The following is a 23630-nucleotide window of genomic DNA, read 5'->3' as shown; positions in this document are numbered from 1 at the left end:
GTAACTTAACAAACTAGGTAGTCAGTACTGAATAAATGAGTTAGCTGCTCTCATTTTGTTTTGTAAATACAGATGTTTTGGTTAAACATCTTACATAGACTTCAGGCTAAACCAAGCTCAGAATAGGTGAAAAAACTTAGCAGAAATTAAACTCCCTTCTTTTAAGGCCCAAAGAAAGATATACTGAAGTTCTGAGTGCTTCTGTCACACTTCCTATTAGATTATGATGTGCTCGATGTATGGCATCTGCAAAGTGAAGAACATAGACCTTAAATTCAAAATCATCGTAACTGCATACAAGGATCTTCCTCATGCTGTCCAGGAGGTAGGTAATCTCTCATGGTAAGACTTTTAAAAATAAATCAGTGTTCATAATTGATGTCAGTTGTTAATTAGAGATCATGTATTCTGATTTAGTGTTATAATGTTGGTTAGTTACTTGCAGCTAAAGTGAAATTAGAAAACTATGACAAACTATGAAATGTAAATCCACACTTGAAGTTCATAAATAATACTATATTTTTATATAGTAATAACTAGGATATTTGAAATAAACTTAGTAGTATATTAGTTTTTATTTTTCCCTGGAAAAGACAGTGTAAGTGAATCTTTATAAAGACATAAAAGCATTTTCCATTGCAAGCCCATTTGTGTCTCTAGTTTCCTCTCCCACAGAGAGGCCATCATGATGAAACACACTTAATATGACACACATTTCACACTACCCTGGAGCACAGCAGGGAATCCTTGGTTATTGTTTCATAAGTTGGATATGGTGGCCCAGGCCTACAATTCCTACTTGGAATGCTAAGTGAGAAAGAGACATCATGAGTATGGAGTTACATAGCTAGATCCAGCTTTTAAAAATAAAAAATGAATAAATAAAGTAAAATTGAGTTGCATAATAAATGTTGATATTAAATGTCTGCTTCTTGCAAGGGAGTAGTGCACACTTCCTAAACCCTTTAGACTAGGGGGCTGCGATAGGCCATTGAATGCTGTCTGCATACTGGGGCTTTTGCTCAGCATAGCCTATCTACCTCTTGTAGGACGGCCAGTTTCCCATCTGGCTGTCAGGCCCTTTCTCTGGATCACCTTGGTGACATTTCGCTTTGAATATATAATCTAAATCTAAAGAAGCCTTTTCAGATTACTGTTTTCTTTATAAAATGTGGTTTTTATAAAACTATGTACAAACTATTTTAAAAGAAAATTTAGAGAGACGAGTTCTTAAATTCATGTAACATGTTTTTTATTATTTTTCCTCAGACCTTTAAACGTGTTTTGATCAGAGAAGAGGAGTTTGATTCCATTATAGTATTCTATAACTCAGTTTTCATGCAGAGACTAAAAACAAATATTTTGCAGTATGCCTCCACCAGGGTATGTTGAAAATATCCTTTGATTGGGGAAATCTAATGACAAAGTAATGGATCCCCACCAAAACATTGGATCAATTACCTTTTTTCCTTCTGTTTTGTCTCTAGCCTCCTACCTTGTCACCAATACCTCACATTCCTCGAAGCCCTTACAAGTTTTCTAGTTCACCTTTACGGATTCCTGGAGGTAACATCTATATATCACCCCTAAAGAGTCCTTATAAAATTTCAGAAGGTCTGCCAACACCCACAAAAATGACTCCAAGATCAAGGTTGGTGTTTCCTTTTTAAGGGAATGCTGAAAAAAAAAATACCATTTACACTGATAGTTTTGATTTAAGCATAAAAATGCAAAGCTTTCTTTGTTTAGAATGGGCTAGGCTGTTGGGTATCTAATTTCCTTATTACCTTAAGTAAATGTATGACAAGAATTTGGGGAGAAAGAAATGCGTTTACCTCGATGGACTTGCCCAGCTGCTGAGGTCCCCTGTGTACATAGTTTAAGAGCCAATGTTATGTAGTCTTCAGAACACTAATAGTTTCTGTGGGGTTTTTTGTTTGTTTGTTTTGGGGGAGCTCAAGATAAGGTTTCCTTGTGTAATAGCTCTGGCTATCCTGGAACTCGCTCTATAGACCAGGCTGGCCTACAACTCACAAGATCCACCTGCCTCTGCCTCCTACCTGCTGGGATTAAAAGTGTGTGTTGCCACCACCCAGCTAAAACACTAATAGTTTTATAAGCCATTGAAGTAGATCATTTTAGCTTAAAAGTATTTATTTATTTATTTACTTACTTACTTATTTTAAGCAAGGTCTCAACTATGTAGCCCTTGGGCTGGCCTGGAACTTACTATGTAGACCAGGCAGGCTACAGATTCATAGATCTACTTGCCTCTGCTTCTGAGTGCTGGGATTAAAGTTGTGTGTCATCATGCCCAGATTCTTTATTCTACATTTACTGTAAATTCTATGGATCTTAGTATTTTGCTTGGGCTGGCAACATGGACTACCCATAAAAGTACTTGCCACACAAGCCTAATGATGAGATCGATTCCTAGATCCATGACAGAAGGAGAGAACCAGCCTCCCAAAATTGTTCTCTGACTTTGACATGCTTGCCCACATTGACACACACAAAGATCATATACACACACAGTAATAATAATAAGTAAGTAAATTTTTTAAATGAAGCGTTCTTATTAAATGTAGATTACTGTCAATTAAAACCCACCTTTCTTAATCCTGTTGATATATTTCTTACATTCATTGGGAATTTCTGTTTCAGAAGGGCTCTGGCTCAGCAAAATGAACGTGAAGTTGTTTAAAATTCTCAGATGAAAGATTTTATACAATGACAATTGTATCTTTGGCTTTGAAGTCCTTCATTTGACTAATTATGTGTTATCATGGGCTATTTGAAATTGGCTTAATGTTTATAAAGTAGGAGGTCAATTAACTAGTATAATTAATGCAGCCTCATCAGAAATTCTCAGTACATGTAGTTTGTACCTGATGGGCAAGAAAAACAAATGAGAAAAGGGCTCTATTAGCTTTTTAGGAAATACCTGTGTAGTACATTTAATTACATGAGTAATGCACACTTGTGATTAAAATTACAAACTCTGTAGAAATATATTAAGTAGAAAAATAACTGGAAATATGGTGGAAAGCTCCTGTGTGTGTCTGGATTCCTGTTTGTATGTTTACTTTTCCCTCTTTGAAGCGTGATCTTTCAGTATGTGCCCAGGATTGCCTCACATTTGCAGCAGTCTTTCTAACTGCTTCAGCCTCCCAAGTCCTAATTTATAGGGAGCCACCATGCCCAGCATGCTTTGGTGCTCATTAGGAAAAAGCCACATTGTGAACATCCTAATTGGCAAGTCACTGATGAGGCTTTAGAGTAGCATTCTGTTCATGCCGCATATTTAGGTATTCTGATTAATTGAATGTACATGGAAGGATGTCCCTTATCAAGGAAATGGATGACAATAAAATCTACATAGCTACTATTTCCCTATGTATATTTTAAATCTTTATTGGCCTGCAAAAAAGAAATACTTTTTCAACTTCATTATCAAAAATATAAATTATAATTGAGTCTGATAACATAGACCTCTGATCTCAGTTGCTTAAGAGGCTGAAGACAGAGTATCACAAGTTCTGGTCCTGCTGGGGCAGCTCAGTTAGACCTTGTCAGGAGAATGGTTGAGATGTAGCTTGGTGGTAGAGCACTAGCCTAACATATACAAATGCCCCAGTTTCAACCCCTGTAATGAGAAACCAAACCAAACCATAAATGATATATTTGAAATGAAAAAAAATGAATAATAAGGATCTCTGATTATAGAATACATAAAAATAACTTTTACTACATAGCAATATAAATTTTAATTAAAGTCTGATTATTACTTTATAAACATAAATTTTAAATTGTATTTATTGAGGGGAGCGGGGCTCACATGCCAGGGCACACGTGATGGTCAGAGGACTGCTTTGTAGAGTCTGTTCTCTAGTCACCTTTATATGTGCGTTTTGGCGATGGAACTCAGGTTACCAGATGTGTGGAGCAAGTATCTCTACCTGCTGAGCCATCTCACCAGACCTTCTTAATTTTTAAATTGTTAATGTTGTCATTTTGTTTTGTATTTATTTTATTTACTTGGGGGCCATGCATGTTACTGTGCATGGGGGGTGGGGCGAGCACAACTTGTTAGACTGATTCTTTGAGTTTCAGGGACTGAACTCAAGTCATCAGGTCTGGTTACAGTGCTTTTACCTGCTGAGCCATCTTACTGGACTTTAAAATTGTACTACTGACTTACAAGTTTGTGTCAAATGCAACGTAAATTAGAATGAGGTTACATTTGTTGACTTATGAAGAACTAAGTAAAGATAATCTTAAAACTTTCTAAAAACCCTCTTTAAATGTGGGCATAGCAGACTTATGCTCTACAAACCTAGAGTTATTGTTGCAAATCTAAGAGGTCTGGAGGTATAGCTCAGTGGGAATGCATGACTAGCGTATTTGAAGCTTTGGGTTTGATCCTCAGCACCACAAACAAACAAACAAACAACCACTGACTACTTATGTTTTAATCACACTAGCACTAGTATAGCAATCCCTAATGCATATAAGGTGTCAGTGATTTCAGGGACAGGAAACCCTTGATCTCTGGTGGTTGAGAATGATGTGTGTGTGCTCATCCCTGCACATCTGCACAATTTGTGTCTAGTTTTCACGACTAACTCACATTTTATCTTAACTTGACAGAATCTTGGTCTCAATTGGTGAATCCTTTGGGGTGAGTATTTCTTTCTATGAAAAATGATGTCATAGATTGTTATCTAAAATATACTGGGCAATATGATGCAAATATTCTGTGTGCCCCTACCCTATATCTTCCTTTATTTGGTGGTTTGTTGTTGGACAACTGCATATGAACATCAGTGATTTATATTGCAGCTATAAAAGAAATGGAAGATTTCCATAATTTGAGCTTATAGGTATAATTGTCCAGATATGTCCTCTAGTCATATTATATAAAATTGAGAAAGCCATCTGAATTTATTTTCAAATCAGGTTTAACTTTGAATAATATTCATAATTGGTGACCTTCCAAATTGTTTTCTAAACATTTCTCTGAGATTATGTAATATACATGTAATTAGTCATTTATATACACATATAAAGTGTTTTCATGCTCACAGTACTCCTAAAATGAAACGTGTATTCTCAAACCCTATACATAGCTGGTGTCACCCAGTTCAGTTCAGTTTGACTTGATTACCCAGTTGTCTTTGGATCCAACAGGTCCCAGGGCTGAGGTCATTAACTTTTCCCAGATGCCAGTCAAAAGTGGCAAGTTCCTGGGTTACACCAATTTGGCTAAAAGTCAGAGGATCCCTCTAACTTTCCTTTCCAGTTTGACCATTTACTTGAATATTTGCAAATTCTGGAAAATGGTTTACTGACTATTAACAAATTAACAAAAGATACAGATAAGCACCAGATGAAGAGACACATTAGGGTGTTGTCCACTGGGATCCCTAACCTGTTCCTGTGGAGGTAGCAGGTCAAGAGCTATTCCAATCCTGATGCTGAAGGATTTCATTTTGTACTAATCTCTACTGATTTTCCCCACCCTAGAGGTTAGGAACTGTGGCTGAACATTCCCAGCTTCTAACCATGGCTTATCTTTCTGACACTCTGACCCCATGCTGATGCTATCTAGGGGCCTATAAGAGGTCTCTCTATTAGAACAAAAGATGGCCTATCATCTTTATCACTCAGGAAGTTCCAAGGGTTTTAGGAGCAGGAAGACAAAGGCCACATGGTACACATGTATGTATGTAATCTCATATAAATGTTTACACAGTGTTTTGAAAATCAGTAACTCACAGTTTGAAATGAGGCACTCTGGAATGAAGCACTATCTCCACACATTAGCAGCATGTCTTTAGCTCCTGGTCTCCTTGCACACATGGTGCTCTAATGCTCAGCCATTGGTTCTTTCCACCCCTTCCCACTGCCTTCTTCTTCCTTCCTCTCAGTGCTAGTCTTTCTCTGGTTAGCAAGGGACTGTGATGGTGTGCTGGTGCAAAGGGTGAAGGCACTTGCTGCATACACCCAGTGGCCTGAATTTAATCCCTGGCACCCACAGAGAAGGTGGAAGGAGAAAACTGGCTCCGAAAGTTAGTCCTCTGACCTCGGCATGTGCACCATGGTACATATGCTCACATTCACACACGTCCTGCACACATAATAATAATCATAAAAGTTTGTTTTTAAATAATTGGTTTCATGATGAGCCAAGCACAGTGATAAATATCTGTAATTTTAGCACTTGGGAAACAGGCAGGGGGATTAAGAATTTGTGTCTACTCATAAATGAAAAAGCAGTTCTCTCTAATGGAGTCTGTCTGGGGATACAAACCACTCTTAAGGGCAAGTCCCATGCCCAGCAGTAGATGATTTACACAAAATGGAAGTTCTTTGTCTCATAAGGTTTTGATAGGGCTTCTTCTTTTTAACATTTCAGGTGTTTTATGTATATAATACAGCTTTAAGTTTTGTGTTTTTAGGGGATTCTTATGTGTACAAATGTGTGTCTCTGCATCTGTATGTGTACCTTGTGTTTTTTCTTTGGCTTTTTTTCTTCTGTTTGTTTTGTCCTATTCTTAGTTTGTTTTATCTTACTTAATTTATTATTATTATTTAGGTGCATATGTGTTTTCTAACAAGAGACAAAAAGGGGATGAATTCCAATTGAAGGGAAAAATGGGAGAAATCTCGGAGAAGTTGGGGGAGGTGAAACTGATCAAAATATATTGTAGGAACAATATCTATTTCCATTGAAAGAAAAAAATTAAAAAGAGTCTGTGGCTAGCCTGGGCTACACAGTGATTTGTAGGCCAGCATAGGCTATATAGCAAAAGTGTTGTTTTAGGGGAAAACAAGGGCGAGAAAGAGAAGAGGAAGGGAGGAAGAGAGAAGAGAAAGAGAACAGGTGTGTGCATGCATGAAGGCACTCTCTAGAGCAGGGGCTCTCCGCCTCCCTAATGCTGTGACCTTTAATACAGTTCCACGTGTTGTGCTGACCCAGCCATAAGGTCATTTTCATTGCAACTTCATAACTGTAATTTTGCTACTGTTATGAATTGTAATATATATATTTTTAGAGATAGAAATTTGCCTGAAGGTTCACAACCCACAGGTTGAGAACCATTGCTCTAGAGGTAGGTTGAAGTATGCTAAATGAAGTGTAAAAGTCAATTTACAAATACTCAATGCTGTGACATCTGATTCATGCCAAGGTTCATGAAAGAGCTGTGGAGTCATGCAAGTACAGCTGGAGCTAGGCAGATGTGTAACAAAGGTCATCAAGCCTTTTGCTTACTGCAACCTGTAAAACAATGAAGAAAATTGTCTATTTGTCTAGATATTAATGGGGCAATGGGACTAAGTTTCGGTCATGCTGATATGTACTATAAATATATTTTCATCAGTTGAAGCTGATCCTGTCTAATGCACCAAAAAGATCACGTTTAACCTCTATATGAAAATCTGACTTCATTTGTTGACTCAAGTAACATGTAATATGCATGTCTGAGACAGTCTTGAAAAGAAGCTAAGAGATGGACTGTTTCCATATACTTATCTACTGGGTGAGATGGGGTGGTGTGCCACACTTCTTACCAAACTCACATCATGTTACTTAGACTAAAATTGTGAAGTCTTTGACTATTGAAGTTAAAAACTTTTATGAATTATCAACATTTCAACAAATGCCATTATCAGTGCTGATTTGTAATATATCAACATATGTGTCAACACACCCAAGAAATGAATCTCAGTTCCTTGTGGCCTTCCTTCTCATTATGTAATACTCTAAATATTTATATAAAATATAAATAAATTATATATATATATAAAATTTCCAGAAAGATAACCCAGCTCTGCTGCTTCTGTGAAAAGGCCCTGGTTTCCCTGTGGGTGAGTCCCAGCAAGGCCACGGGCTGAGCCAGTGTGTGACAGTACAGGAAGACAGAGAGGAAGAGCCGCTTGAAGAAGGTGGGGGACTCAGGAGGAGTGGGTGTTTAGTGAAGGCAGAACTGGCATAGCTGTTAATTCTTTTAAAACCTCTCCCTTAGTAAGACAGGGAATTAAATTAAGAGATTACTTCTGCCTGACTTTTGACAGACCTCAAAATAAAATTTGCAGCTGCTAACTTCAAAATGTTGTTATTTAATGATTTTAAATAAGAACTCTGTAAATTGCAGACATCTGAGAAGTTCCAGAAAATAAACCAGATGGTGTGTAATAGTGACCGAGTGCTTAAAAGAAGTGCTGAAGGCGGTAACCCTCCAAAACCACTGAAAAAGCTCCGCTTTGACATCGAGGGAGCCGATGAGGCAGATGGGAGGTAGGAACGCGGAGATGCTTGAGTCTCAGCACTGTCCGAGCCCCTCAGTCCTTGTCCAGTCAGTTTTCTGTGTTGTGAGAACGCTAAACAGGAGTAGATGTGGGCCAGGATGAAGCCCACCTTTAATTCTGGCGTGTGGAAGGCAGAGACAGGCAGAGCTCTGTGAGTTCAAGGGCAGCCAGAGCTACACAGTGAGCCCTTGTCTCAAAAAACGAGATCAACTACATACTGAGTGGGAAGTACCGTGGAAATCCGATGCCGTCTGTGGAAGTTAGTGACGACTCTGTTACTAGAAGTCTGCATGTGCTCCTACATGGCTGTTGATACAAATGTGTTAGTTTTAACATGAAATTTAAAAATTCTTCCTCTTGAAAAATACTAAATATGTGCTTTATAAGAACCATTAAAAATTTATAGGATTGGGTTGGGGATTTAGCTCAGTGGTAGAGCGCTTGCCTAGCAAGCACAAGGCCCTGGGTTCAATCCTCAGCTCAAAAAAAAAAAAAAAAATTATAGGATCATAAATTTGGGTCTTTATTTTAGATCACTTGAAAGCTTTTGAAATGAAACCAAAATAATAGCATAAAATTTCATTGAAAGCAGATTTACTAGGAAGTTGTATGTATGCTTTTGAAATACTTTTTTTTTCCATCTGCAGTAAACATCTCCCAGCAGAGTCCAAATTTCAACAGAAACTGGCAGAAATGAGTAAGTATTCACTCCCCGAGTTTACATACAGGGAAGAAGCTGCTGCTTTCATTGAAGAAAACCTTTTCACTCTAGGAAGGAATCCACGCATTAGTCCTTCAATGGCAGAGTTATTTACGCTTTTATTATTTATTTATTTATTTTTTTTGTGGAGCTGAGGATCGAACCCAGGGCCTTGTGCTTGTTAGGCAAGCACTCTACCACTGAGCTAAATCCCCAACCCCTATTTATGCTTTTAAAATACAGTTCAAACAGGAGTATATATTTACCTCCCACATTGGTGGACCAAGTGTGTGCTACCAAGTGAACGTCGTCAGCACATTTCCCAAGAGCCTTTGAATAGTCTTACACTGATGTTGAACTGTAGTTTCAAAATGATTTTTTGAGATTTCATACATGTGTACGATGTATTTTGATCATATCCACCCCCCACTGCCCATCTTTCCACTCCTCCCAGGCCACTCCACTCATATTATACTCCCAACTTTATCTCCTCTCCCTTTATATATCTACTGAGTCAGTCCAGCTTGTGCTGGTGTGTGCGCACTTCAGGGCCGTCATGGAGCATGGGCAAATACCCCGGGTTTGTTGAACTCCCTTAATCTGCAAGAATTGAGACAATTTCAAACAAAGTTTCTCATTAATGGAAATCAGAATTTTAAAAAATTAAGATCAGGTCATTTTCTAAATGTCAGTGTGACAGGAATTTAGAATGGTAGGGTCATGAGTTATCACTGAGTAGCAGAGTGTTTGCTGCCTAGTGTGCACAGGTCTTGAGTTAAGTCCTCAGCACTGCAGTCGACAGACATATGTATACACACAATAAAGTGAGTTAATTATTTTTGGAATATTAAGACAAATGAAATTTTACACTAAGCTATTATGAAACTATACAAAATTAAGTAGATGGAAGGCAGTATTTGCCGACTGTTTCTGGTTGGCTTAGGCACATAGCTGTGGTAGTGAGTGTAGCTGGTGTAAGATCCAGTAATAAGCGAAGAAAGAGACTTGGAAAGAGTAGAAATATTTAAGAGCTGCTGGGGGTAGTGCCAGTGAGTCTGATGGGGACTTACAGCCAGGCTTTGGAGATGCCAGCTGCAAAAGAAAGCACACGGCAGAACTGTACTTGTGGCTGATTTTAAAGCCCTTTTCCTTAAGTGTGTTGTTTGAACCAAGGTTCAATATACCAAGCATTTGGAATATTAGTTATATCAATAATACATTTCTATTTTATCTTTTAAATTAGTTAGCGCCCCACCACCACCACCACTACAAGGCACATGTAAAGGACAGGGCACTTATAACCAAATACAAGCCTTGGAATGCTTACAAGTGCTTTTGGAGCCTACAAGCACACGTTACAAGGGGCAGAAAGCTGTTAGATGATGTCTTTTCCTTAGAGGAGTCTGGTCTGTAGCTGTAGTCAGTACACTTCCTGGTAACACGCAAAGATACAATTTCCAGTCTCCTCTGGCAGGCTGAAGTTCAGGGTGTTTTTGCAACTGGAAAATTAGGGACAAGCGAGGCAAGCAGTCTGCCAGATTCATCCTCAGCCCTGTGCTGAACCAGGTGTGGTACTCACCAATCCCAGCCCTTTGAGAGGTAGAGATGGGAAGATCCAAAGTTCAGGGTCATTCTGGGACAATGTGAATATTTGTAGTTTGTTTTTATGCTGGGAATTTAAATGCAGAATCTTGCCCAGAGGACTAATTGTAGATTTTAAATGAAGAATGTCTGCCTGTAAAGTCAAGAATTTGTTTGCTTTTTTAGTTAATTTAATTATTTTTTATGTATGTATGTGGATTTATAGGCAGCTGTAAGCCACCAGGCATGGGTGCTGGGAATGGTGTATACAAGTGCAGCATGTGCTTTTAATCACTGAGCCATCTTTCCAGCCTTAAGAGCATAATGATTTTCATGTGTAAAGTCAAAAGTAGTTTTTTTGTTTCCTTTTTAGCAATTTAAGTGTTTCTGGTTTTAATCATATTATAATTAACAATTAGTCATTTTTAAAATGTTCATGCCCAGCTTAAACTGTCTCAAAAAAGAAAAAAAAAAAAGGTCTTGGGGCCAGGAGAATGGCTGCCATTGTGGAACTACAGCGTCCAGTCTGCAGGGCGGGACTGTGGCTCTAGCAAGTGCCACACTTGACTTCGGTGTCCTCGACTAGTGGTTTGCAATGGGGCATGTAAGAATGTACGGGGTGTATGGGGTGGGTCACAGAGAAAACGGTGCTTGTTAAAGCTTTTATTTGAAGTACACATAATACATACTAATTTTTGAGAATAGTATATGATATGTTTTGATGATTTCACCCTTCTCCAACTCTTCCCAGATTTATTTTATAATTTATACATATGCACATGCAAAGCAGACATACAGACATACAGATATACAGACATACACATTCTAGTGGTATAGCTCGAGGGAAAAAATTTAACGGGAATCTGGCTTTTAAAAAGTAAGTAGACATGTTAATCCTAGCACTAGACAGGAGAAGCCTGAGTCCAAGACCCCATGTGGAAACCAAAACACCCTTACCTCAGGGGTCAGAGCTCCAGCTACTCGACCTGAGCATGGCAGACATCCTCAGCACTACCAGTGTTCTTTGTTGCTTTTTCAGCTTCTACTCGAACACGAATGCAAAAGCAGAAAATGAATGAGATCATGGACAGCTCAAACAAGGAAGAAAAGTGAGGCTCTCAGGACCCTGGACACTGTGGACCCGGGGACACCTGCTCACATCTCATGGATGTGACTGTAGTTCCCAGGTTCTGCTAATGGCCATGTTTACTCATGTTGTAGATATAAAGTGTGCAGGTACAAGCTGAATATTTGTGTGGATGATTCCTAAGCCACTTCAATGTTGTAATCAATGGTATAGAATTGATAGTACACAGGATTGAGAATCTTGTGCAGATCATGCCATTTAAAACATGAAAGCAGACTGTTTGCGTTTCCAACATGAGCCTGCTGCCCTCAGAAGTGAGGCTGCCTCTGGAGAGGGTCCTACAACCCCTTACGCCTGGCTGACTACTTTGCCTTTCCTCGTGGCACATGTGTGATGTTTGCTCTTGGTTTTATTAATTTATATGTATTTTTTAATTTATCGTGAATACCCTTAGAAAATGTGTCCTGTCTTCCAGATGCAAGTTGACTGACTGTCCACATTCAACCAAATTATCTTGAATCTTCTACTGACACAAATTGTTACAAACTGCAGAAAAGTACAATTTCTACACATTGGGCTTGTTTTAATATTAGAATCTAATGTGCTGTGTTTGTTTTACATATTTACCTTTGAAATACAAGCAAAAAAAACAAAGTATAAACATGATACTGTCTTACTACTGACACAGATTTCATACCTCAGAACCTGTAATAATTGATTCTTTATTCATCCAACTCATGCTTTAACTGAAGATTATTGATAATACTCCAGGTTTTTTCCTTTGAATCGTTCAGATTACTGAATTTATAAGTACCCATGTAGTACTTGAAAGTCCAGTCTGGCCACAACTGTGCTGCAGAGGACCCTAGTACAGTACAACCCAAGTGCACTTTCTAATGTTTTTGGGTCCTGAAGAATCAAGATACAAATTAATTTTGTTCCACAAGCAGACTGTTAACTATAGGAGCCTTCATTTTCTTTCCCTCCATACAAGTGTCTAATTGCACCTCAACAATTATTCTACTCTTTAAATTTGAGACAGTTTGTGTTTTCTCTGGAATGGTACATGTCTTCCAGATACCTTTTGAACTGGCAATTATCCATTATTTTTTTAAAAGTCAATCTGGTCTAATAACACTGGCTCATTCAAAGCCACACTATTTCTAGTCCAACATTACTGCTAGTAATCAAAGGTGTTTATAAATAAGTTAATGTTGTGATTCTGTGCAAAAGCTTCATGTTAAAATAGCTGCATTGAAAAAAGGCACTCCCTTTACCCCTCCACCTAAAGGTGTATTTAAATTATCTTGTGGGATTAACTTATTTAGAGATGGTATAATTTAAAATAGGTGATATTTAAGGTAGCATCAGCTAGCATTTAAGAAAATCATTTTTCTAAACTTCATACTTTTTGAAAAGAAATCTGGTCTTGTTAGAAAACAAACTTCTATTTTCTCAATTTAGTTTTGATTTAACTAGTTTGCTAGTTATCTTGATAACAAAAGCAATAGACAGCTTTTTCCATTTCTTCATTAAGTTTTGCATGAACATCTTACAGATTAGTTAGGTTTTAGGTCAAGGGCTTACCATACTTCTAGGTCTTTTGCTAGTAAGTTCAAGTTAGAATTAGTGACAGAATTATAGGAATTTTCAAAGATCCTGTATTGAGATTTCTTAAGGCTGCAGACACTGCACTATTGGTTTTGGTTTTGTACTGGTTAAAACTATACATTCAAAATTGCTATGTTCCTATTTTCTATAATAGTCTGTCTATTTTAAAATAAACTAGTTGTTAAGAGCCTTATTGGTGTGATATGGTCTCTGTGCTGTTTTCTGTATATGAGCTTTCTCCTAACATTCATTCTGATGATCCTCAGAATTACAGAGATGTGCTTTTAGGCCCATCTAATATAATAATATATAATAGATATTACATATTATTTCTTTATACATGCATATTCTGTTCCCTTTTGCCTCAATTTTTGTGAAATGAATTTGTTTAATAAATTGTGTGTTTTAGGAGACCCTGTTACTAGTACAGTAGGCACAGAGAGAGACAGTAAGTGGCTGTTTAACTGCCGGCTGGTGGCTGCAGGTCCCCCTTTGTTGATAAACAGTAAATGTATCCAAACATGGTAATAAATGACAGGAGGCTCTTTTACAATAGCAAGTTAGTGAGGACTGGTGGCCCCAGAAGTAGGACTGAGCTTCAGAAGAGGTGTCTGCGCTGCCTCCACTACACAGGGGTGCAAAAACAGAACAAAACCACAGGACCAGAAAAAACCTGGTTGTGGTGGCAAATGCTTATAAGCACAGCACTCAGCAGCTGAGTCAGGAAGGTATATGTGGGAGACCAGCTTGGGTTACATAGAAGACATAAATTAAAAAAAAAAAAAAAAAAAAAAAAGAGGAGAGGAGAGGAGGTAGAGTGAAAGATTAGGGGAAAATGTGTTGCAAAAGATACATCTGATAAAGGACTATTATCCAAAATATACAAAGAACTCTTAAGCTCAACAAGAAATAATTAATTTAAAAATGAGCCAAAGACCTATCCAGATGATAGATCACCAGAGCAGCAGCAGATGGCAGATAAGCATATCCAGTGAGGCTCCACATCCTGCATCATCTAGGAGATGCGGGGGAGGACAGTGCAGCACTGCACACTGTTGGAATGGTCGGCATTTGGACCACCACTAACTAAACTGCCAACACTACCAAAGGCTGGCGATGACAGAACTCCACTGCTAGTGGGAATACCTACCGCTTGGCAGTTGCTTACAAAACCAACATAACTTTACCATAATATTACACAATCACACGCCTTGTGACTTATTTGCTAAAAGGGACTGAGAACATGTCTACACAGAATGTGGACACAGTTGTTGGGCCACTTATTGACAGTTGCCACATCCTAAAAGCAATCAAGGTGTCTTTCAGTAAGTGAATGGACAAACTGGTCCACCCAGAGACTGGAGTGCTATTCAGCACTAAAAAGAAGCTGCTAAGCCATGGAAAGACAGTGGAGGAATATGAAGTGTCTAAGACAAAATAAAAGAAGCCAGTGTGAAAAAACTGCATGCTCAGACTTCAGTGATGTTTTAGAAAAGGTAAAATTATGAAGACGAAAAGAAGAGTGTGGGCATGAAGATGGCTCAGCAGTCAGGAGCACGGGTTGTGCTTTCAGAAGACCTAGAGTCATTTCCCTTTCCCCACATGGTTCACAACCATCCACAACTCTAGTTCCAGGGAATCTAGCCCTTTCTTCTGTCCTCGACACATATGTGGTGCACCTACATATATGCAGAGAAAACATTTCTGCATGTTAAGTCAGTTTTTACAAGTCCAGTGGTTGCCAGGAATCAGGGGAGGAGAAAGGGAATGGATAGGTAAATCACAGCTATTTATGTGTATTGTAGCAACGGAGATGAGCTGGGATGTTTTCCAGACCCACAGAGTGTTCAACAGCAGGAGTGAGACTCCCAAAGGGAGTTGGGTAGGCTGTAACTGATGTACCCACATTGGGGGAGATGCTGTAAGTGGCAAGTTAACATATGTCGGTGAGGCAGGGGGACAAAGGAAAGCTGTATACCTTTTCAGTTGACACATAAAATTGTAAAACTGCACAAAAAAAGTACGTCTTCATAACAAATGACTATCCTGTTTGGTGTTATATCAACTTGACACAAGCTTGAGTTACTTAGGAAGAGGGACTTGAATTTGGGGAAATGCCTAAGATTGAAGATTGGCCTATGGGTGAGTCTGTCAGACATTTTTTTTAATGATTGGTCTGGCAGTGCCCAAGCCATTGTGTAACATGCCACCATGGGCAAGTAGTCTTGGGTTCTGTAAGCAAGCAGGCTGAGCAAGCCATGGAGAGAAAGTCAGTAAGAAGCACCGTTTCCCATGGCCTCTACTTCAGATTCTGCTAATACAGCCTTTCCTTCCCAAGTTTCCTTCGGTCCTGGGATCACAGCAATAGCAACATGATGGCTCTTCTTGGTTGTCAACTTGACTGTATGTGAAGTGAACTACAATCCAGAAATAGAGGGCACCTGTCAGAGACTTCCGGCTTAGTTTGAAGCAGGTGAATCTACTTCTAGTCTGGACCTTTGAAGTAGGAAGATGCACAACTTTGATCTGGATCTCGAGGCAGGAGACACAGGCCTAGAATTTGGATTTTGAGGCAGGAAGACATACCTTTAATATGAGCCTTCTGCTGGAAGTCTGTATAAGGACAAAGGAGGAAGCTTTTGCTCTTTGCCTGCTTGCCCTTGCCTTGCTAGCAAGTCCATTCCTTCACTGGCATTGGAGTCTACTTTGGGATTCCAGCATATATAGAGACTAGCTGAGACACCCAGCCCTGTGGACTGAGTAACTACCAGGTGCTTAGACATTTGTTCACAGCTAGCCATTGTTAGATTAGCTGGACTGCAGCCTGTAAATAAAATGTGTGTATACACACACATATATATATTTATTCTGTAAGTTCTGAGACTAGAGAACCCTAATACAGTAACCTTACCAACAGCCAACAAAGGCAATAAAACTAATAACTAGATTTTTTTTTTTAGGGGGGATTTTTGAGACAGGGTTTCTCTGTGTAGCTTTGCGCCTTTCCTGGAACTCACTTGGTAGCCCAGGCTGGCCTCAAACTCACAGAGATCTGCCTGGCTCTGCCTCCCGAGTGCTGGGATTAAAGGCATGTGCTACCACTGCCCGGCTAATAACTAGATTTTTAAAAACAGGAACCATTTATGTCTTAGTGTCAACTTTGCTATAAGACATCTAAATATCTGCTTTTTAACAAAACAAGTACAGACCATAAAAGGGACTTTTATAAGCCTGTGAGACATAAGGTTGATACTTTATTTTTTGTTGTTCAATAATTTAAAAAGACAATTTGTTCTATCTTCAAGTAAGTACTTTATTATCAAATAAGTATACATGAGAACAAGATTTCTATTTCCAAAAAGGTTTCCTTTACATAATATCTTGTGGGACACTTAGAAGAATCCAACACTACATCTTTTCTACTTTCTCCTTTGCTACAGGGTGGCTTGTACAGTATAAAAACTCGTTCTCCATCATATTAGCGCTACCCATGAAGTGTGTTAGTTCCTTTCCATATAGTATTTACTAATGCCAGGTTAAGAAACATGTTTGATAGTGACATAAAAGCTAGCTACAAGAAAAACATACAATCTTACAGAGGGAGGCCCTCCTTGAAATAAAGAAAAGCAAAGGGCTTTATGCAATTACATAAGGCGGATGATTCCAGAAATAACATTCAGAGTTAATACATCAGTAATACCACATAAGAAGTTAATAACTTGTGAAGTTAGAAAATTAAAATTAGCCCTTGGGCCTTTGACAATTTAACTGCTAAGGCCTTTTGTGCATTCTAATAATGCTCTAAATTAGCCAGTATTTCTCAGAACTGTGAACTAAAAGAATGTGAATCTCAATCACAGACTTCTACTTTTGTTTATTCCTTCACCCAACCTTCCAGCTGTTCTCAGCACACCCTTAAGATTGACAGGAAATAAACTGAATGCCTTTTATATACAAGACACTGTGAGAGGCTTAAAATAGGGAGCGACAGCATTCCTGGGTAACTGTGTATCAGCCAGCTGAATAATGGAACATTTTTCCAGAACAGAATATTTTGATGCCTCAAAGATACCCTAAGTGACTCAAAGGTAGAAATGGTAACTATGACATTTTCATTTTTTTAAGTGGTACTTTTTCATTTTTCATATGTCTTCATTATACTCTTTCCTTACCTCAACCTCTCCCAGAACCTCCCAACTTTCCTGCCTATCCAACTAAGTGTGCTTTCGCTTTCTCTCTCTCTCTCTCCCTCCCTCCCCCCCTCCCTCCCTCCCTCTCCCTCCCTCTCTCTCTCTCTCTCAAAAAAAAAAAAAAAAAAAAAAAAAAAGACAACAACTAAAATGACAAATAGTAGCGAAGCAAAACAACACCAGGCCCACAAAAGCGTGGAGCCATGGACTCTATTTATATTGCCCAACAACTCCTGAGCATGGGGCCTGTGCTGATACAACAGGGCAAATGCACAGATGAAATCAAAGACGGACAGCATGCAGGAGACCTGTGCAAGCTCACACCAGACAGATTTCTGGTTGGAGAAGAGGAAGTGGACACAAAGTACCACCTCTAACTAAGAAGCTGTTTACAATGGTGCCTGCTGGGAGAGGGAGACTCTCCACTGGAGTGAGGCTGGGCACGTTCTCATTCTTTAAGTGAGTGTGTCATATCCAGGTGAACACTCAGTGCCTTCTACTGTATACTTCGGGTTAGGTAGATGGAGAAGACTGACTGCCATCCTTTTTGACAGAACACAGAATTTGGTCAGATGTAACTCTCAACACTGTTAATTACAGAGATGTTGTTCATCAATGGCTTTTATTCTTTTTAATGTTTTGTTTGTTTATTTATTTTTGCAGGGGTAAAGTGGGAAGGAATTCCTTTCCATGTTAGGGGTCAGATCTTAAAGGCTCCAACTCTGCTGGCTTTGCTGAAGAAGTTCTTCAGAAGATCGTGGTCCATTTCTGCAAACCCTGAAATTTGTGTTACTATAGTCAGATGATTTATGCAACATCTGAAGCAGAGCTCTTCTAAATCCTAGGAACAACAACAGTTTAATGAATGTGTATTCCCCAGTGCAAGGCAAGAGAGTTCCTCTCAGAAGAAGTATCTGCTAGCCAGTAGGAGGGAGTTATCAGCAGAGCAGTACACTTACAGCAATAATATAACTACAATCAGCTCATGTTTCTGAAGGGGTAACTAACAGAAAAGTACAGTGTCCAGGGCGAGGCAGCTAGCCTTTTCTTCAGAGAAGTGTCTACGGAAGGCATCCTTCAGCACCCTTCCTAGCACCAGTGTGTTCTCCGTCACTCCCCTTCAATACTCGTCCAGAAGCACTGTGCTCTGGTGTTTTAATGCTTCTGCTTGTGAAGAGTCTGTAGGAGGGAAGACATCAAAACAACTGGCACTGCCAGAAAGCCCGGGTCACTGGCACACTAGTTCTTTCTCTGCATGACTACAGGTGCAATGGGCAGGCACACTTCACCACATTAAACCTTCAGTAATCCCACGGGCAGATTCTGAGTGCTAGAGTACGTGCTGGGAACACACGAGGCTCTGGGTTCAGTTTCCAGAGCCAAAATCATTTATATATTTACATATACTTTAATATAAATACGTGTGTTTTAATATATATAAGATTGGTGCTGAGGAATGAGCTCAAAGCAGACTATGCTTACTAGGGAAGTGTTCTACACCCAGGTATGATCTGACCTAGCACAAGGGATACTCCAATTTTAAAGTTCTGTCTCTGTTGTTGAAGCTATTTTATAAAATACAAAGCTCCCAAAAGTTATCAAGAAATTACATATGTACATTGCCCTTTATAGTCTTTTCTCTAAATCTAAACTCTAGCCAATGCAGACAGGTTATCAGCAACAGAAAACACTGGCAGCCATGCCAGCATGTGCACAAACCCATGGGACATTTCCCTTGTGAGAAAGCAAACCAGCTACACAAGGAAAATGCAATCACTCTGTCCCACAAGAAACTGGAGGCTGCTGGAGTCCCACACGAGCTCTCAAGGACAAAATGGAAGAGTCATGTATTCACACGACAGCAAAACTGTGCTGTCTGGAGAGATACCAAATACCTCAAGAGCCACTCAATAGCAGCAGCACAGGAGAGCCACAAGACAGTGGCACCTCTTAAGGCTAAACCCTAGAGAATGATGGAGGGATGCCTGCCCACACCAGGACTGATGCTGTGGAAGGGCAGCTGAGCACTTCAGTGTCCTAGAGATCCAGACAGTTCCAGGAGAGTTGCTAATTACTGGGAAAGCAAAAATACCTTCAGAAACTACCACTTAGATCCATCTTCCTTTACTTTTTAGACTGGAAATGTCCCATAATTATTGTGAGAATGGGATTCAGGAAGAGTTCCTGAGATTCAATAAATTGATACTCAATAGTCTGACTTACCAGAGAATTCTGTCTGTGTAAGACAAGTCCTTTACTGTTTTCAAATGCTTTCTGTATTTAAATGCTGTTTTACACAGCCTCATTTAACAAGGGCTTAGTTCTGTCAGGCAAATGCAGACGCCATGGTTCCCTGTTCATTCTTCCCCCACATGACTCATCTTTGTCCAAGTACTTCCTCTTCCCGGTTCTAAATGAACGTGACTTCCTGCTTTACTCAGAAGAGGCTCCAGAAAGCCCATCCCTCACCTCTCCATGCCTCTTACTGCATACCTGTAGACACTCCTCCTTTTGAGTACCCTAGTGAATGGTCCATGATGGATATAGGCCTGACTCCTCACTCCATCACCTCGTCAGGGACCTGCTCTAGCAACTGTCCCCAGCAGCTTGCTTTTCAATGCATTGGTCCCCTTTTTACACAAACATGCTTTGATTTGTCTCAACTGCCCTCCAATCTGTGTCCCATTAAATCTGTCATCAAATGAGCAGGAAAGCTGTTTCTGAGCCCCCAATCCCCAGCTCCTAAGCTTCCATTCTCCAGTCAGGCCTTGCTGTGGGGCTGTGCTGCACCACTGTATTTTCACACTGGCAGATGCCAGCATGCACCTTGATTCAGCAGGGCTTTAGTGTATTTAAGGATCTCTTACTTCCTATAAAACAAGTCTTTTAGCTTTCAGGGTATCATCTCCTGAACCATGTAGACTGACGACATGTATGTTTCTAAATATGTGAAATTTGACATTTTACTCTGCATTAAAATTAAAAACAAGTACTCATGAGGATGGCTTTACCCTGTACCTGTTCCCCTGTAGTCTCCTTTGCTGGTGCCCCCATCTTAGCTTCCGACACTCAATACCCAGAGACTTGCCTGACGCCGTCTGTCTGTCTCAGGACACAGCTTGCTTAAGCTCTCAGCACACTTCTCTGCACTCCAGACTGGGCTCCTCACTCCTTCCTCTGTGTCTTTCCTAATGTTTGCTCCTAACCATCCCGCCCAGCTCGGTGCTCCTTGCCATCCCCCACCTCACAGAGAGTTCATCTTTTTAGTTACTCAGGCCAAAAACTTTGACATGATTCTTACTGTCCTTCCCGGTCCCCAACCCACATCAATAAATCTTAATGCCTCTACCTTATAAATAGAGTTGCAATCCAACCGCCTTTCACCATTCCTATAGCCAATGACTTGGGTGAGCCCACACCTTACCACTTGCTGGTGGACATGGCCTCCTCATTGGACACGCCTTACCGTCCCAACTATATCCCTATGTGGATACAGTTGGGAATGTTCTTATTTAAACACTGAATGAAAAATGAAACACCAGGTATTTAGGAATACATACAAGTCATGCCTAGCGGCTCAGGCCTATTCTTCGAGGCATGCAGGAGCCCGAGGACAAGAAGATGGCAAGTGTGAAGCCTGTTTGTGGTACAAAGTGTTCGGGGTTAAACCTGGATTGGTAGTGAGGTCCTACCTCACAATAAACAGAAGGCCTGGGGATACAGCTCAGAGGTCAGCTCTTGCCTGGCAAGTACAAAGCCCTAAGATTCAATGGCCAGAACCACCCAAAAATAAAAAGTTTTTAATAGAAAGGAAAGGAAAGAGGATCAAGCTCTGACGGGGTGGAGGGTGGGGGAGCAGCCATGCCCTGTGACAGAGGACAGTCGTAATGTCTGATCCATTCATCGTTTCCTGCCTCAGACTCAGAGTTTCCTACATAAGCATATTACTGTTTACAAAAGAGGAAAAAGGCATTCTCTTTTACCAGTCTTTTTTTAAAAAAAATCAATGGAAAGGATATCCTTACACCAAAAGGAAACTGACTCTAAGACGCTATGGCCTGTTTCCTACAGATTTAGCTCTAGAATAAGTTTTCTTTCCTTTCTTTATCATAACAATACACAGCCACTGTAGAAAGTTCAAGAAAAAAGCAAAGAGAAGGAAATAAAAACTGTGTCTAATCTCCCTATGCAAGTATATGCACATTCATGATAGTTATTTCCCAGCTCCTCCATGATATTTATTAGATTTTTTTATTTGTTCTTTGGTCCATTTTTCCCCCAAAGTGTCCATGTTTTCTTTTCATTTTTACTATGAATAACTTGCTTTATTGTATGTTATAAAAACTATTTTCCCAATATGTCATTTACTTGTGAATTTGTGTGGGGTGTGTGTGTGTGTGTGTGCTTGTACATGGAGCATGTCACAGCACATATAGGGAGGTCAGAAGGCAACTTGGAGTCAGTTCTCTGCTTCCATCATGTGGGTCCTGGGAACTGAACTCACTGCTAGGCTTGGCAGCAAGCTCCTTTACCTGCAAGCCATTTCACACTTCGTGTATAAAGTTTTAATCACTGGAAATCAGGTCTACCAGTCTTTTCTAATGTCTTCTTTTGACGTTACTGAGTCACATTTTTATACCAATATGGAGTCGCATAATTTTTCTTGTACTTTTATTTTGTATGTTCCATTTTCATCTACCTAGAGCTTATCTTACAGTATGGTGATGGCACATAACTTGTCTTCTAGAAGATGCTTCTCTCACCTGAGCGTCATACTTCACAGCAGCAGAGAGCAGAGCAATAGCGTTCTCCTCACAGATCCCTTGCTTGATAGTTTGCTGAAAGAGCTGTTTTTCTGCCTAGTCTCACTGTAAAATGTGGCCAGATCTAGCAATCCTGATGAAAAGGAGAATTTACTGCGGGTGCACTCTGAGCACCTGATCTCAACCCCAGCGTTCAAAGGGATGTGAACACGGCCACCGTCAGGCACAGTGAGCCAGCTCTGTGAAGCCCTGACACTATGGTCACGCTGCTGACAGGGCAGCTTCCCAAGAAGGCAGCTGAGCTGAGCTAACAGAGAAACACTACTGAAGAACAGGAGTAATGTAAGAATGGCTTGAATGTTTCCTAGAAACAAAATAACAGGATTGTGTTTCTCTTAAGTACCCTCTCCTGCACAGAATCTTCTCCAAGGCCACGCCCATCAGCAGACATGCTGTCACAGAATTAAAGAGAGAACAGAGCCGGACTGGGGTTGGGGGTGTCAGTGACGCAGCACATATGTGTACCACGTAGCAGGCTCAAGCCCTACCTACGTTCAATCCCTGCACCAAAGAAGAGAAAGGAATTCCCTTTTCTGAGAACATCTGCTTCCCACCCATCTTCTCCTCTGGCCAAACTCCTCCTCCAGATCAGTCTGTATTGCCGCCATTTCTCACCTCCCCTCTGGCCTGGAGCGGCCCGTGCTCAGTCCTCCCACATGTAAATGGCTTCACAGGGCCAAATTGAAAGGCTGATAACCTGTGGGAACCAGTTCAAATTCTGGCTTGTCAGGCCTGGCCGCAAACACCTCTACCTGCTGGGCTACTGGCCCCTTTATAGTATTTTTAACATTTTAAAAACGAACAGCTTTCTCTGAGGGACTTTGTCCTGCTCTGGTAATGTGGATTGTCATATGAGGGGCAATGGTATGTCTTTGCTTTTTCTCCTTTCTTTAAAGTCATACACCTTTTATTAGGTAGTAGTGAATGTTCATTGAAGGGCTTATTAATTAGGATAAATGTCAGACTTTGCCAGTAGTAAATGAGTTTTGCTGAGGATATATATGGCTGGGCTAAATCATCCTGAGTCCTCACATGTGTGCCCACAAGTGCACACTTAAATACACACACACACACACACACACACACACACACACACACACACACAAATCCATTCTGCCTTTCTGCCCAGATCATGAAGTATTTAATTGAGCCACCTAAAAATGCCTACTTTCACAACTGCTGTGTGGCAGATGTGGCCTCGAGCTCCTCTGGGCACTGATGGAGAGACCGTCTGGGGCTCTGCCTTTCCAGACACTGGCATCTGCTATCCTCCCTCTCCTGCGTGCTTGCCTGTGATACTCCAGTGGACACTGGTGTTTTATGGA

The 23630-nt window shown here is 40.1% G+C and overlaps 2 protein-coding genes across 3 annotated transcripts in view; one reads left to right on the top strand and one right to left on the bottom strand.

Annotated features, from left to right (window-relative positions):
* Rb1 (RB transcriptional corepressor 1) overlaps positions 1–13485 on the top strand; it is a 137931-nt gene extending 124446 nt beyond the window's left edge. For both annotated transcript variants that reach the window (XM_036199022.1, XM_036199021.1), the window contains exons 21-27: positions 221–325; positions 1270–1383; positions 1488–1651; positions 4651–4681; positions 8160–8302; positions 8961–9010; positions 11634–13485. In XM_036199022.1, coding sequence (XP_036054915.1) covers positions 221–325; positions 1270–1383; positions 1488–1651; positions 4651–4681; positions 8160–8302; positions 8961–9010; positions 11634–11707 — 681 coding nt within the window. In that variant the 3' untranslated portion in view covers positions 11708–13485. The remainder of the gene's footprint in view (positions 1–220; positions 326–1269; positions 1384–1487; positions 1652–4650; positions 4682–8159; positions 8303–8960; positions 9011–11633) is intronic.
* Positions 13486–18034: 4549 nt separating this feature from the next.
* The window catches only part of Rcbtb2 (RCC1 and BTB domain containing protein 2), a 41536-nt gene continuing 35940 nt past the window's right edge, over positions 18035–23630 (bottom strand). Inside the window, 3 exon segments of the mRNA XM_036199355.1 lie at positions 18035–18323; positions 22246–22335; positions 22338–22378. Coding sequence (XP_036055248.1) covers positions 18183–18323; positions 22246–22335; positions 22338–22378 — 272 coding nt within the window. The 3' untranslated portion in view covers positions 18035–18182.

The sequence above is a fragment of the Onychomys torridus genome, chromosome 9, assembly GCF_903995425.1.
Source record: "Onychomys torridus chromosome 9, mOncTor1.1, whole genome shotgun sequence".
NCBI lineage: Eukaryota > Metazoa > Chordata > Mammalia > Rodentia > Cricetidae > Onychomys > Onychomys torridus.
This window is presented reverse-complemented; position numbering and strand designations above follow the sequence as displayed.